The sequence below is a fragment of the Homalodisca vitripennis genome, chromosome 4 (assembly GCF_021130785.1).
Source record: "Homalodisca vitripennis isolate AUS2020 chromosome 4, UT_GWSS_2.1, whole genome shotgun sequence".
Classification (NCBI taxonomy): Eukaryota; Metazoa; Arthropoda; class Insecta; order Hemiptera; family Cicadellidae; genus Homalodisca; species Homalodisca vitripennis.
Window position 1 is genome coordinate 196,325,984 of NC_060210.1, and position 17,350 is coordinate 196,343,333.

Below are 17,350 nucleotides of genomic sequence, written 5' to 3' on the forward strand. Positions count from 1 at the left end.
AAATGCCTATTGGTTAAATAATATTTATTGAAAGATGATTTATAGCAAAACACTAAGATATGAAAACATTGCTTTTAATTTAATCATAAAAATAATAAATCATCAAAATTTAATTGTTTGTAAAAAGAAGAAAAGTAAGAAAAACATATATGACATTTTTTTTTATTGTGGGGTTAGTCTAGGACTGTACTTGGCCCTAAAGGACCTTTATACCTCCCTTACTTCTGTTTAACCCTAAAATGTCATACATCTGCAAAATCCTCCCTGCTCCCTGAGGTGCTCATCAACTTTGGACTCTTTTGAGCTTTAACTGGATTTTCCCCAAACTTGAAGCTAAATCACAGACCCTCTTTCTCAAGTTTATTTGCAGAAGCATAGTCAGAGTTAGCAGAGTGGACCTTTCCTCATCACTGCTGTGGTGAATATTCCACTCAGTTGCTAACAAACCCTTGTTTATTTTATAATCCAAAATCTTTGAGTCTTTCAAACTGTTCTGTAAATAGGGAGTTGTGATTCTTCTGTGAGAAATTTCTCGCTCGGACACAATCTTCAGATTTACCAACTGCCATGGGTTGAGGCACTCTTGTTTTCCTATGAGCCGATCAGCAATCTCTTGGCTTCCAAAAGAGACGCCTTGTCTTCAGGTGATACCTGGGAAGCTTGGAGGAACTCGTCCCCCTTTGTGTCTACAGTTACAGTCAGGACTATACTTGGAATTGCTTCTGTTTGTCCGTAAACTTGCATCTTCAGTAGTCTGATTAAAAGACAACTTTTGGGATTACACGGAATTCTCCTTTTGTTCTCCTAATTTGTGTCTTTTTCCACTTTGGACTTGATCCATCTATCACAGGTATCTTTGACCATCTTCTACTTAAACCCTTCCTTTAGGCCGCCATACACGCCATCAGGCAGAACTATCCGGCTTGCTAGTACGTGTACGGTGGCCTTTTGAGCTATGGATTAAGCTCCTTGGACAGTGCTCTGAGATCTTTTGGGGCAATGCCCATTTCTCACCAGTCACCAAAATCTCCTCTGGATGCTCAGTGGACTCTGGAATGTCCAGACTAAGCCTTTTGGCTTCTGTCCTAAGATCTCTCGTTCATTTTCTTTCTAGAAGAGAAAATATTTGTGTGCTTCTAGGACATACTGACTTAGCACCTATGAGAACTGGAAACATCATGATCCTCACCCCAAAATGAATAAATTATATTTATTAATATACAATATAAAGTGATATCCCTGAAATAATCTGAGTACGCTAAAGAAACTAAAATTTTTCACAACATTTTGCAACTATTGCAAATGTGTTTTATTCCTTAATACAAATTTATAACTGTATCTATACAATATCCGTTCCATCTTTACAAGTCAATTCTGTCACTGTAGCTTTTTGTACATTAACAACACAATTATGATTTGTTGTAATTGTTTATGATGAAATTGGATTTATTGTTGATTGGCAGATAAAGGTGTTTAAAATATTCTGAAATGGATTAATAGTAAAAAATAGTGAATAATGTAAGATTAATGTTAGATTATTTTATAAGTTTAAATTAAATCTTGTCAATTCCCTTTTGACCTAAGTACATGGTACAATCTCCGAGAAGAAGATGTGAGGTCTAGAATTAATTGACACATAATGTGTACTTTCCATGAAGGATGGTAGATGGTATATATAAAATCTGAAATATGTTTCCAATGTAAAAGTTTTTACAGTTTTAAAGTGAGGTACTTTACAAGACAAATGATTATGAACATTGTCTTGTTAATCTAGAGTGAATATTAATCACATTTACAAATAGTTTGTATCATTCTTTTATATCAACATTTAGAGTTGATAACTTCATTTTAATTTAGTCACAAGTCAATTTCCTACTGTGTACTTTTTAATTTTTAAAATAAAATTTGCTCTTTAGTTATTTTTCCTTTCTTTAATTTACAGTTAGTATTTATGTGTTTGCTTACAGATGCCTGTCCTCGCGTCTGCGTCTTTAAGTGAGGTCTGCTTATTGTTTTGTTTTATTTAATAGTTATATGTTTGGTTTGGTTGTTCCGTCTTTTGTGATTCTAAGACTTTGCATTTTGACTGTAACAGTCTCCTAGTCACAATATCCTCTAGGGTTGCACCTGAGAGAGTTGATTTTTTCATTCATTTTCTCTTTTTGGTGTTGAGGATGTTTTGTGTGGTTGTATCGTTTTAAAATTACTGATTTCATTCATTGTTTGCAGTTATTTTTATCTATTGGCAATTTACAAGAGTGTTTGAAGAGTTAAGTATAACTCTGTTGAAGATAATTATGTAAACGTGTATAACAGTAGTTCGAAAATATTGTAAATTTTAATGTTTTGTACTTTTTAATGTGTTGTGTGTTTTATTACATTTAGTGGTGTGGTAAGCTCAACTGTGCACGTTTTTGTTCGCAGATCCGGTAGTTTTGTCTTTGTTTATGTATTCTGATATTGGTCATTACAACTCTGATCTACCACAGCAGTCAAGGTTTAACTAGGCTTTCTATTTGATCTTTTTGTCTGGATGAAGATCATTCGTATCTTTGTTTATTATCCATTTATTAAGAATAATTAGATCACTTCTCAGATTTTGGCTGGGTAGATTTTGCTCTCTTGCAGCGTTTTTATTGGTGAGTTACGAGGGCAGGCTGAAAATTAGTGTACACATGCTTGTAGAACGTTAAAGAAAAGAAATATCGAGATCGGGTGAAAAGTAAAGTAAAGTACAGTTTTTAAGCTTCACAATCAGTAATTTATTTTTCAACATAGTCACCATTAAGACTAACACAATTCTCCCAACGTATAACAAGTTTTTTTATTTCGTCACTGAAAAATTCTTCAGATTTTTCTCGAATCCAGGACGCAATAGCTGCTTTACCGAATCGTCTGAAGTGTAATCAGTACCCTTGAGATCTCTCTTGAGTAGAGGGAAAAAATAAAAATTGCTGGGAGCTAGATCGGGAGAATAGGGAGGGTGTGGAATTGGTTCAAACTTCAGCTTTCTCATTGCCTCTTCAGTTGCATGAAGTGTGTGGACAAGCGTTGTCGTGTTGCAAGGTTATTGGCTCGAGGCTGCCTCTAACATGACAAACTCGACGTTGGAGGTGTTTTAGAGTCTCTATGTATTGAGAAAAATTTACTGTCGCGCCTTGTTCCAGATAATTGGTCACATAAACTCAATGAGTATCCCAAAACACAGTCAAAAGGATTTTTTTGAGGATGGTTGTGTTTTGAACTTTTCCGTCACAGGAGAACCCAAATGTTGATATTCGTGCTTTCTTTTGAATATAGTGACGTGGGACAGTCATGGCTGCACTATTATGATCCAGAAGAGAAAAGACAAAGCTTTTATTTTAATCGCTATTGTTTGAATCTTTCACAGCTCCATTGAGATCAGAATGTTCTAAAGATCTCAAACTTATGAACTGCAACAAAGTCGATTTCTGCCCTGGACACGATGCACCGATCAGGGCAAACAAATGTCTTCTTCCACATGAGATCTACACCCATGTTAGAAATTTACTGAAGAATTTGCACGACTTTTGAATACCTTCTATTCAGGGATTCTTTTGGTTATATACTAAAGCTTATAATCAACCTGATAATGGTACTGTCACAAATGCCAGGGCTCTTGAGTCTTTGTTGTGAGGATCACTGAATTTTTCAATGGGAGAGATTTCTTATCTGATGTTCTATAGATCTTTGGTCAGACGCCACCGTAAGTATGACACCATTATCTGGAATAGGAGTTTCTGAGATTTAGCTAACGAGGATGTGCAGAGGAAATTCCTTTCGTGGATGTCTGGAATTGTACAGAGCTATCCGGTTCGAATTGATGTACAAACCATGTAGCTCTTCCAGAACATTGTTCTGTGACACAGTTATTGTTTTCTGTTCGAAAGTAATAATGTATCAGAAGAAAACAGAGGTCTTGGAGTTCCAAAATATACCTTTAGTGTGTGTGGTAACCTGATATTGCAAACACTTGTGACAACAGTTTTTTTCTCTGATTGGCAAGTTGAAAATAGCATGTTAGCTATGATTGTGTGACTGATTCTTATATTCAACTTGTTTTAAGAATTTAGATTACTCAAGTGTTGCATGCTTGATTCTTTAAGTGTTCTACTGATCAGGTGGCTGTGGCCAATAGGAAGATATACTTGTAGGTTTGGCATAGAGGACATTGGAAACTGTAGTATATATAAGTAACAGTTAAATGTAGATAGGATGACTTTGATTAATTTAGAAAATTTCACCTAGTTTAGTGAATTTTTGAACCTAACTTGCCATGTTGTGTACCAACTGTTAGATTGTATCATATCATGATTGTCTAGAATTTCTTATGCTAGAAATCATACTTGTTCAGTTTAGAAACTAGTTACAGCTGAATTTATTTGAAAAACATGTTTGGACTATGTTTAACTATTGTGTATTTGGTGGATTGCGCAGTGTTTTTACACGTTTGCTGTTCAAACAAACTTGAAACCCAGCAACATCTAACAACTTATAATGAGAAAGAACAATCTAAAATTAATACTAGTCATTGTAATAATGTTGGTAGAGTTTGTTTACGTTTCTGCCGTAAAATATTTCTCTACAAGCAGTAACTTTATTGTTACTTGGTTTACGGCAGTTTCTTCTATGGCAGACTCAAATCATCTTCGCTTCAAGGTAAACAAAAGCACTTTTGATGCCATAAACCTACTTAAATCACATGCGATCCATAAACCACCTGGTTTATGGATTGCATTATGCTGTTGGGGTGTTTTACGATTTATCAATGGTCTTTGACTGTGTAAACCTCATTATTTTCATTGGGACATTAGTAGCTCTTAACCCTTTGGGTTTTACAATACGATACTAAAGGGTCAAATGGCAAAATAATAACCCTCCCCCTGTGATCCTAAGTGTCTATTGTGACTTAACCCTGAAACTTTGACAACCCAGGTCATATCAACACTCTTGATAAACCTCAAGACATCCCTAGCAGCTAAAAATCTCACAACTCATGGCGGTCTAATATGATCACCTAAAATGGGTGATCAAAGCAGAATTGCAGCTATGGTGGGAAGGGCTGATTCGATGTGAATGTTGAATTTAGCTCCAGTTCACCTTCCTCTTATGTGAAGCGGAATCTGCAAATCTGATGCTGTTGCAGACTTGACTCCTGAAATCTGGAGTCACGTTTGTCTGAAGAGATCTTTGGATCCTTCAGTCCATGGATCCCTTAAGACAAACATGACTCCAGATTTCAGGAGTCAAGTCTGCAACATCAGATTTCAGATGCTTCACGTAAGAGCAAGGTTTACTGGAGTTAAATTCAACATTCACAAAGCAGAATTGTTTCGGCAGTTTATCCGAGCAGAATCTGAGAATATTATGTGCATTTTCCATGTTATTGATTGTACACATAACCCCAGCCGTGTATCTTGGCTTCTTTGGATTTTCCACTTGAAGCAGTCTTGCTGCACTAAGGGCTGTCACACCCTTCACATAAAGATGGAGGGGAATCAGACTATACAAGGCTTCCAGACAAGGGCGGATCCAGTGTTGAATTTTGAGTAGGGGGAGGGCACCTTGGATTATCTGTACTAAACAAAAGTTGGTTTTGCATTTAAGAAACAAAATAAAAGGTAAAAAAAAGAAATGTACTCATACTCAAAGTTTAATTCATTAAGTAAATTTTATAATTAAAATAGAAGTAATATTTAAAAATTTAACTTTTTATTCCAGATAAGTAGTACTACATCAGTTTTGAAGTTGAGAAAGATCACAAACAAGTTCAAGATATCTGGCATGTTTGTTTACAAATCTTTGGATTACATTTTCAATTTTTACTTCGATATATCAATGAATGTGAAGAAGACATATACCGGTTAGTCTCGTTTCCCCATTCTTGTCCTTAATCAAGCCTTAAGATTTTTCTTAAGAAAGCCCTTTCTACCATAGCTGCACTAACTGAAAATAAGGAGGTTCTTAATCATGTGAAAATAATAAATAACAGTAAAATTATTTAATTAATTATTGATAATGGAGATTACTAAAAAGGGCAGTTTTACACACTAAGGCAATAAATCATATTTGAATAAGTGAATAGCCTTAAATTTATAGCAAGTATTTTTATCCTGTGTTTAATTTTTAACAATTTCTTTTTATCTTTATTATCTCACGGTTCACTTTTTAAGGCATAATTCTATTAAAGTTGAAAATCCCCTTCTCACAACTTTTTTTAGGGTTTAATAACATTAATATTTTACATATTTGGAAATAGTCTGGGTCTATTAACTAACCTTTATTTAATTTTTACCAGGTAAAATCTTAATTTGGAGCATTAGTTAAAGCAATTTATTAATAATTTAAAAATATTTGCGTATTGTTATTAAATTGTTTAAGTTGATAAAATTGATGTAAATTTTGTTGTGTTTTGTACAATTTAAGCAAAGGTTTACTGTTTTAATTAACCAATATGCGTACCTCCCAAATAATTGTATATCTTTAACGTAAATAAATTGGGAACCCTTTTTATGATCGATTCTTAAAATTAATACGATTTCATCATAAAACATTACTTGCATTAAATTTCTACTTTCATACTGTTGTGATTAAAACAGAAGATGAAGAGCAAACTTTGTTGGTGTTGGGTGGTGGAGGGGAGGGGAGGGGGTGGATGATGGAACAATGAGTGGCTAGTTAACCCACACTTCAACAAGCCTTTATCATTTGAGAAGTAAAGATAGGCTATATATTTCTGTTTCCTCTTTGAGTATTCTAAACTTTTTTTCTTTTTGGTGGTTTTGGACATAACTTAAAAGGATTATAAACATTTTGAGATAACTCTTCAGATTCTATAAGTTATTAATTTAACCGTACAAAGCACTGTGGTAGTGACAGGATATTAAGAACTAGATTAGCAACTCAAAAACCTATTCAGATAGATTTATAGGCATTTTAATAAGTATTAATTAAAATCATAAGTTACATGAAGATTGAATTCCTTTGCATTAATAGTAGTTTTTACATTCAATAAGTAAGGTAACATAAATCAGCCCATCTATAATTAATTAATAATTTTATTTTAAAAATACATCAATATATAATTGTTGAGTAAAGTAATTTCAATTCTTTCATTAGAATAATATGATTTATTATAAATTAAATAGTTAAACTTTGCAAAATTAACTATTACATTGTTAAAGAAAAATTAGTTTATAAAAACCTACTAGTTGAAAGTATTTATTAACAGAAAGTGTTGTTAATATTTTTATCAAAATATAGATGAACCGGGTATTTGGCATAGTTGAGTGTACACCAGTCATTCATTACATAGTATTCACCAATACTCATTTGTTAAAGTAGTTATTGAGTAAATTATTCATTAGCAGTATTTGTCAAAATTTGTTCAGTTAAGGGGACGCATTACCCCTCGACAATCGTGAGTTTAGTCATATTTATCTATCCAGTGTTAATTTCGAACGGTTCTCCTGACGAATTAACGAGATAATTTGACGAAACAAAACGTATTTCGAAGCTTATGTACGTAAAAAGGATGTACGTAATTTTGATGTTAAAATTACGTAAGCCTAATTGTGAAAAAATGAAATAAAAACACAATAACAAAATTGCATTTAATAAATTGTCTGTGTTTGTTTTTTGAAAAAGTAATCCCTGGATTCGGAAGACAGTGCCTTATTAATGAGTAAAATGATGTACAATCGTATGAATCGGATGAAAAATAAGGTCAGGCCGACAGTTTGAATTTAACATTGGACATGTGGGACTAAACTCACGATGGTCAAGGGGTACTGCACCCTCTTAAGATCATTCATTAAAGTATTCACATTATTTTTCAATGTATCCAAAATTTTGAACAGAACAGATTTATTTGGTTTGGGTTCGTGTATAGTGCATTACGAATCTGGTTAACGTGTTTGGCGACTGGATCATGATTTGTTTCTTCTTATTCAATATGGTGCGAGTTTGGTACTACACCAAAATAAGTGCTAGTCAGGGTACCTTGTTTTGATTGGCTGAAAGGGTTTCACGATGAATGTCAGTCTCAGTTGAGATAAATAAACTCATACTACTAGTCATTATTTTGCGTTCTGTACAGTCACCACCTGAGTTTTAATCGTGTATTCGTGTTGGCATAATTTACTGTTCTTAATATTTTATATTTAGTGTGTTGTAAACTGTCTGTTTATGCCACACAAATTTTTTGTCAAAGGCGCCTTATCGTACTGACACTATTTGTAATTATATGACAATAAATGAAAATTCAGTTGGAATCAATTGACCATTTTCACAAAAATGTCTAGAAATCAAAGTTAATAGAATTTAAAATTTTGTAGAAGAACGGTAATATAATGTAGATGTATTCCGAATTTGGCACCATGTATTAAATTGCATAAATTAGGCTTGCTCATTTTGGTGAACTATGGAGGGCACTACAATACAAAAGTGGTTGACAATCAAATTTTGGACTTTACACTATCGACCACTGTGGTTTTGTGCAGAAGAACAAATAGATGAAAAACCTGAAATTGCATGTCAAAGGAGATTCTTACAAGTAGTGTTCCAAATTCTAATATGAAATACTTTTTAAATGATATATGTAACAGCTTTGTTTAACAATAGGAACAGAAATAATGTCGTGTGAAGTGCTGTGCTTGTGCAAGCTGTTGTGAGCATCTTCATTAATAGGTCAATTAGTATTGACAGTGGTTTAATTGAAGAAGATCCTATTTTGATGTTATGTTTCACTAATGATTAATTTATTGTATAGTTTTTTTAATGTAGCCTATACAATAAAAAAGGGTGTGAATGTTCAATTTAGTTCCAGCTCACCTTTCTTTTAGTGCAGCATCTGGAATCTGACTCTGTCCGAGACAATCCTTGAATCTGGAGTCTTGTTCGTCTGAAGAGATCCAAAAAAAAGTCGGCAACAAAGAAGCTTAAAATTAATTCTTTATGTCGTTTCAACATCAGATACACCCAAACTACAAAATATAGTGTAATCTCCTCTTCTCCTAAATTACACTACATATTTTGTAGATTAGGTGTCTCTGATGTTGAAACGATGTAAAGATTTTAATTTGAGCTTCTTCGGCACTAACCTTTTTATCTCTTCAGACGATCATGGCTCCAGATTGGAGGAGTCAAATCTGTGACAGTGTCAGATTACAGATATTGCACTAAGAGGAAGGTGAACTGAAGCTAAACTCAACATTCACATTGAATCAATCCTACCCACCATAGTTATGTTACGTGCAAAAAATACCTTAATATATATATATATATATATATATATATATATATATATATATATATATATATATATATATATATATATATTATTAATTTTAAAATATCATATTTATCTCAAATTTACCCCTTAACTTTCTTAACCGTTAACAAGCCAAGGATGTGCGTAGACGTTATGGACAAAATATTATTAAGGTCATATAGACACAAAGATTATATGCATGCCTTTAATATTTTAATAAAAAAAAAAAAAACAAAAACAAATAGGTAGGTATAGGTTTGAAATAGGTTATAATAAACAAGTTACAGATCTCATTGCATCCTTCCACTCTGTTGTAAAGACAGAAAAATTACAGCCGGCAACTCATTTTCATTTATTGTCTTCTACAGAACACACTAAGTTTGTCTGCAGCTGAGTCTGTTATAAACTATCATCGATTCTTTGTTTGAAGTTTGTTTTTGATGGAAGGATTGTGAAGGAAACAGTATTTTTTAGGTTAGTTAAACAGGATTTAGGTTAAGTAGTTCACCTGAGGAAGAGATCATATTGCAGATCTCGAAACTTAATGTAACTGATTTTTTGTATCACTGAACGATGATAAATGTCCGGAAAATTCCTTCACTATCATCAATGTTTTCCAATTCACAGTCTGTTAAAACATGGCTTACGTAATTACATTCTTGAAATATTTCAGCCTTGTTGTGGAGAGCCTTCTTCATACGACAGGTGCTAACCAAAACTTACAGTTAACAATTTAACATTTGTTGTCTGAAGAAGGCTTCTCACATCGACGCTGAAATATTTAAAGAATTTAACTGTGCAAACAATGAATTGATGCAATATGATAGGTAGAACATGATAGCTGTGACACTGGCCATTTAAGTGTGGAAAAGAAGTTCGATGAAATATGTTTTTTTCCCCACTCTAATGCAGTTAGGGTCCTAGTCTACTTGTGTTTGAATCATAGCCTTCAAATTATATAGTAGTTTCTACATTTAATCATTATTTACTACACTTTACGTTTTTAATTTTGGGTTGTAAGTGAACAAGATAATCTGTTAAAAATAGTATTTTATTTTTTAATTTCTTATAATATGAGTATTAGGAATTTAAGAAACTAGCTGTACATATCTAAAGCAAAATCTGTTCGTAAAAAATATGACTATTCTGGTTAAATTATACCCAATTTAATACGGCCTATTGAGGTTTAATGTGTGATGGTAACTTTCCCCTTGTGTTGAAACCATATCTTCTCCATAACCCTCGCAGTAGCAATGTTATAATATAAAGTTAAACAATTAATTTCATCTAGTTTCATGTTTTCTGCTCTCAGAAATCTGATTAGTGATCACAGCTCACAGTCAATGGACTCAATTGACATATTAAACAACGAATCTTAATTCTATTATGGGATCTGTGCAAAACCTGGGAGACAATGAATGTTAATTCTATTATGGGATCTGTGCAAAACCAGGGAGACAATGAATGTTAGTTATATTATGGATCTGTGCAAAACCAGGGAGACAATGAATGTTGATTCTAGTATGGGATCTGTGCAAAACCAGGGAGACAATGAATGTTGATTCTAGTATGGGATCTGTGCAAAACCAGGGAGACAATGAATGTTTGCTCTAGTATGGGATCTGTGCAAAACCAGAGAGACAATGAATGTTGATTCTATTATGGGATCTGTGCAAAACTAGGGAGACAATGAATGTTAATTCTATTATGGATCTGTGCAAAACCAGGGAGACAATGAATGTCTGACAACTGTCACACTATTGCAGGAGCAGAGCTCAAAAGACTGTCATGTCTTGTATCTAACAGTACATAGTTATATACTCTGAAATACTAAGCTACTTCAATTATCTTCTATATTATCATACACAAGTATGACTGAGCTGGCTTCACCTCATCAAAGTAGTGAGTTAGTTTATTTACTGATACATATGTTTCTAAATCACGTTTTTTACTTCTCACTTTTCCAAACATTTCATCACTAAGTTCGTTTTTATCACAGCACTTTTTACTAATTCTGCCATTTTAGAATCTAAATTCTCACCTTGCTTATCACTGCTTCATCACCAATAGCTTCCGATGTTAACAAAAATGTAAACACTTAAAATTTGAAAAATTATGATTTTGTTTGTGTAAAATAGCTTTTTTATATCAGCTAAATCCGTGTTGTACTGATGGCTCTGTTATATATGTACCCAAAATAATTATTTCCTTTTATTACTAATTACGACTCACCTGTCAAAATCTTCCTGTTTATATCACAATTTAATGTAAGACCCACACTCAAACTGTAAGGAATTAAAAAAGCATTTGAGTACATGTTTGTTGGGTAAAAATTTTATAAAAAAGGCTTTATTCCAAAGTAATTGTAACTTATTTAAAGTAATGTAACAAGTTCTATGTGCACATAAGAATTTTCAATGTCTAACTTTTGCTGAAAACTTAATAGACTTAATAAATTTTCGTTATTTTTTACGTTTACGTTCACTGAACTGGCCAACACAAACAATAATAGAAACCAAAGCTCATATTTTTTAATCAAGCTCAAGTACTTTCTTGAATAATTGTGTGTACAATCCAACTGCGAATTGTGTTATTAATATCTGTATAGACTTTACAAAGCGAGCAAACCCTGTTTACATGATACGGTCCTTGTAACATAATTACGTTTAAAAACATTTTTATTAAATAGGTAACTTTAGTGAAGTTTTATCCAGGTAAGAGACATTTTGAGAAGATATCCATAAAACCATTCGTAATTAGGAGATATATTCATATTTTGTAACCAACACAACTATTTTACACTTTCAGTTCAAAAATTTGTACAGATCACTTAATTATTGTGTGTTTGAAAATAATTTTGGTCCATCATCTTCGTACAAATGTAAAAAAATGAATTCTTGAAAGCAGCATCATTGTGAGGTGTGAAGTGTGAAATACCTGTACACAAGTTCACAGTATCATGTTCAAGGTCATCCCATGTTTCAGGAGCTTGTTAATGTGTCACTAGGTCGTGTACGACCACTCCACGCACTCAATTTGTCCTATAAATAAGATAAAGATAATTAATAGTCTCTTCGTTAAAAAGAAATTTATAAATTTGTTAGTATAGAAGATTTATGTGTTAAGATTTTTTAAAATCTAAATACCGATATTAGTACCATAATAATTTGATTTCAAGTATACAATTTATACTTTGACTCATTTCTTTGTTTATAAATAAAAAAGTAGTAAATGTAACGGTATTGAAGAGAAAGATGGTTTTAGTGTTCTCTTCACTTCCAAAGTGTAAATATAGTGTTCCAACGGTTATTGTTTCAATGGTATTCAGTTGTTCACTTCGCTTGGAGTGTTGGCGAGCACTGAGCCTGCATGTTGGCGCTTGTAGGTTAGCGAGACCATGTCCGCAGCCAACAGTCACAATGGTCACCTGGCCAGTGTAGACGATGCAGACGACAAGCCGATGTTGATCGTCAAGAAGACAGGTGATGGACCAGGCATCACTGCCCTCATCAATCGCCAGCTGCAAGGTAAACATCACTTGTAATGTCCATTGCGGAAACTCAGTTGCAGAATTCTTCATCATTCTGTTACAAGAAATAAATTGTAGTTAGATTTATCTTCTGTTTGCGAGTTGTGCAAGAGTTATTTCAAAAGTAAGGTCCGATTAAGAACAAAAATTTAAAATCCAAATTTTTTCCAAAACAATTGTTTGATTTACATTCCCTACATCTTTCTCTATTTTTCTACATAATTTTCATACTTATTTAAACATTTGTCACATCGTTCAACAAGTTTTTGAATGCCTAAGTTGAAGAAAGTTGGCTGCCTACGAAGATAATAAATTTTTAACTGCTTCTTTCACTTCATCATCTGTATCAAAGCCCTTGCCGCCAAGAAACTCCTTTAGGTAGCGGAATAAGTGGAAATCACAAGTCTGGGCTGCACGGTGAGTGATCAAATGAATGATTTTCCCATCCAAATTTCTTGATTCGAGTTTGTGTTTCTTTCGCAGTATGGGATCTGGCATTGTCATGCAACAACAACATTCCAGACGACAAAAGACCACATCGCTTATTCTGGATTGAACGTCAAAGTTTAGTCAAGGGATAGTGCAATAGGCGTTTTTATTGATCGTTGTCCCTCTTCCCATAAAGTCGACTAACATACTCCATGTCTATCCCAAAACACAGTCGCCATAACCTTGCATGTTGAGATTGTCTGCTTTGCCTTGACCTTGACTGGCGATGACGTGCGACGCCATTCCATTGACTGATGTTTAGACTTGGGGGTTATGTAAGAAACCCATGTCTCATCCCCTGTGACAATACGGTCTAAAAGACAGTCACCTTCTTTATAATATCACTCCAAAAACGCAAGAGCAGAAATCATTCTTTTCATTCATTGGGACTCAGTAAGCAGCCTCAAAACCCAACGGGTGCTCAATTTTTGAAAATTCAAATGTTCAGACACAATTTGTACAAAGTTGTTCTACTCACATTCCATAATCCATTTCTAAATCTGAAATAGTGAATCGTCGATCTTCATGAATTTTTTCGTCAACCGCATTGACCAAATCGTCTGAAATTACTTGGTGATCGGCCAGAACGTGGTTCATCATGCACATTTTTCTATCTTTCATTAAAAGCTCACACCCAATTGCACACAGTAACAGTAACAAGGCTAATGGCAGCACTTGACGCGTAAGGGATGCTGGTAATTGGCGGCACATGGTGTTTTTGTACTTGGCACCAAATAGTTACCGCGAATCGGACCTTACTTTTGGAATAACCCTCATACATATTTATGAAAATCTAAAATCTCTCTCCCTTTAAATTCTTGCAATTGTCAGTAAACTCACTTGAGTGTTCTGCACCACACTTGGTGATTTGCTGTTGTATATGCTACCCGTACAGGGAATCTTATTCTCATCAAGTCAAACTTTTTAGATATTTAATACCTTGACATTTTTCTCTGACCCTTCACGTTTGAGTTTATCAATGTTGGAGTGTATCAATAAATAACAAGGTGTGTTCAAAAAGTGTTGGGAATTCTAAAGTTTCACGACTTGCATTAGTCAGATTGATACACTTCATACCCTTGTTGTGTATCTAAACATGTCTGAAAACCATTTTTACACCTTAAGCCATAATGGAGCCTGTTGTCAAATCTCAAAAGTTTAGTTTTTTTTGTATATTAAAAACAGATGACAATTAATTTGTATTAAATTTTTCTATAAGAATGGGAAACAATAAAATTATAGCAATTTTTTAGGAACGTTAAGTGTTGCCTTTGGTAAGTATGATATACGAGGGCTGTCCAGAAAGTAAATTACGTTTTGCTCTGTAGCCGCTAGGGGTTTATAACACTGGAATTTCAAAACAAGTTCACTGCTCTGATAAGTGCCTAAATTTGTATAGTGACTATGTTGAATAATAGTATTTTAGTGTCACTTTCAAATATTTATATAATACAATTTCTTTCTTGTACTTTATTTTCTGTTTATATCAAAACGTAATCTACTTTCTGGATAGCCCTTGTAAATAAACAAGGGTTTGTGTGTGGTATAAGTGTTTCCAATAAGGCTGTGAAACATTGTAGATAGTGAGCACCCTGGACGCCCCAGCAATTCAGAAACTAATAAAACTTGAATAAAGTGAATAAAATTGTTATGAATGATTGCCGAAATACAATCAGAGGTCAATAATGATGTTGGTATATCAATAGTTGTCTCACACCATTGACATTTTCCAAGATGTTTAAGATTTTCAACATGTGGCAGCAAAATTTGTTAATAATATTTGAATTTAGAACAAAAATAGTGTTGAATAGGTTGTTCAGGAGTCACTAAGTGAAGTCAAGTGATGCAGAACTACTAAAACGTGCCATAACAAGTGATGAATGCAGGTTTATGTATATGAAATAGAAACAATGCTCAATTAACTCTAGAAATTAAATATATCAACACAAAAAACGTGGTCAAAACGGGCAAAATGGCCAAGCAATTGTTTAAATTTCAACTGATACTCATTATTATTAAACATAGTATCATTGTAAATATAGCAAAACAATGTATACCAGATCAAAATCAACAACTCTGTCTGATTCCAGTGGTATGTAAATTTTAGACTGAAAATTCTATTTTTTCAGATAAATTGTAAATTTGTTTTTTAGTTTTCTAAGATTTCTGTCGGAAGTAAATAAAGAATATCAGTATATAAAGCCAACATGTTAATAGACATATCTTTTAGACTTCAAAATAAATGATGGGGCTTTAACAGTTAATACTGTTTTTAATAGTTAAATGTTATGGGATGTGTTGATTGATTCATATTATTTTATGTATTCATTTTGTAACATAAAAATCAGTCTTGGATAGTGTGATTTGGACAATTACCAATAACAGATGAAGTTGGTTACTATTAATATTATGGCTTAAAAATTATTGTCTATTTTTTTATAAAATCCTGTTTGGTTCTCAATGCCTTTGTTTTTAATTTCTGAGTATTTTGTAATGCATTTCTATATAATAGAGATAACCTCTATTCACCATGTTTTTAATAACATGAGGGAAGATTTTGGGATTCTGCACTTAATCCCAAAAGGACCTTTGTGTCTTCCTTACCTCTGTTTTTCCTCTTCTACATAAGTCTATTAAATTAGTCGATTTCTCTTCTCTTATTTAAATGGCCTCAACAAATAATCCTATAGGCACTTTTTCCTTGTTTCACAAATAATAGCAGAACAATTCAGTCATATGTGCTCCACTGATTCTTCTGCTTCTCCACAGAGTCTGCATTCATCAGTCTGGTTTAATCTAATCTTCATCAGATGTTTCTGAAGAGGGCGATGTCCTGTTAGCATTCCATGTACGATAGTACCAGTTGGATAGCCTTGCTTAGTTCTAGGAGTCTGGTTTGATCCTTTAGCACAAGGAAAGATCAACATTTTTTATTTTCTGAGTCATGAGGCCATTCTCTCTAGGATTCTCTTTTCCCTAGGATCCCTGAGTCTTGTCACGGATCTGACTCTTTCTCCCAGGCATTTACTAGAGCTCTGCTGTAGGAGAAGGCAACCTCACAACCCGTCTCTGGTCCTTCAGGTTCTTTCTTGGCCATGACGTTTCCTATTTCATTTCCAGGAATGCCTCCATGACTGGAACCCAATCAAGGGCAACTTAGTTCCTATCCACCGGATCCATTAGAGCATTCTTGCATTCTCATACTACCGTGAACTCAAAAGAATGGTTGTAGCTCCTTGTTTTATTCACTAACATTAGGAATTAACATACTTGATCGGTCACATTTTTGTTACAATTCAAATGTAATTTATAATTAAATCCTTGTCTCATAAGTTCTTAAGCACAACTTATTCTTACAATTATGGTTTTCATTAATATTTACAAACCATCTGCTGAGGAAACAGACTGATTACACTATGTTGTGAATGTAATGTATCTAAAACTTCAGGTTTTATTTGAATAAACAGCAAGTGAATCTTATTTGCCCGTAGTTTGAGGGTTGTGTGTGCTGCAGAATCATTTGTAACCCTGGTCTTAGATAATTAGTGTATGCAAGTATACACACAATTTCTAATTGAATGGCGTACAATACATCAATGTGCTCAGGTGTATGATGAACCAAACGTACAAATAAATCGTAAATTGAAGAGTGGTGGAATAAATTTGCTAATACATTGACCAATAACAGACTTGGTTGATTTAATTTCACTCTGAAGAATGACTGAGGATTATCTGGCCATTATCTCTTTTCTTCCAGTAAGCGGAAACCTTTCTGACAAAATTTAAACTGAGAGAAATTGCACAGACAGATAAATTTGTTATTATGTTCAAGTAATACTTATAAAGAGACATTAAACTGTTTACATATTGACATCTGGTATAAATATACTTGTCTGCAGACTCTCATAGATACAATAATTATGAGTGATTACTTGTAAGTGTAGGTTTATGAATATGTTTTTAGTCGTAAAATCAGCTGTTTCGTAAACATGCAATATTTTTGCAAAATGTCATGTTCTAAGACTGTCAGCGAACGCCTA

General features: G+C 33.5%; 1 protein-coding gene across 11 annotated transcripts in view; it reads left to right on the forward strand.

The window, feature by feature from the left end:
• Positions 1-17,350, forward strand: part of LOC124360855 (popeye domain-containing protein 3-like) — a 166,717-nt gene that overhangs the window by 116,014 nt on the left and 33,353 nt on the right. For 8 of the 11 annotated variants that reach the window (XM_046814815.1, XM_046814806.1, XM_046814809.1 and 5 more), the window contains 2 exons: positions 1,968-2,000; positions 12,678-12,819. The exons of 1 other annotated variant lie outside the window; for it this stretch is intronic. In XM_046814815.1, coding sequence (XP_046670771.1) covers positions 1,968-2,000; positions 12,678-12,819 — 175 coding nt within the window. The remainder of the gene's footprint in view (positions 1-1,967; positions 2,001-12,677; positions 12,820-17,350) is intronic. 2 more of the 11 variants (XM_046814817.1, XM_046814816.1) reach the window with 1 other exon arrangement.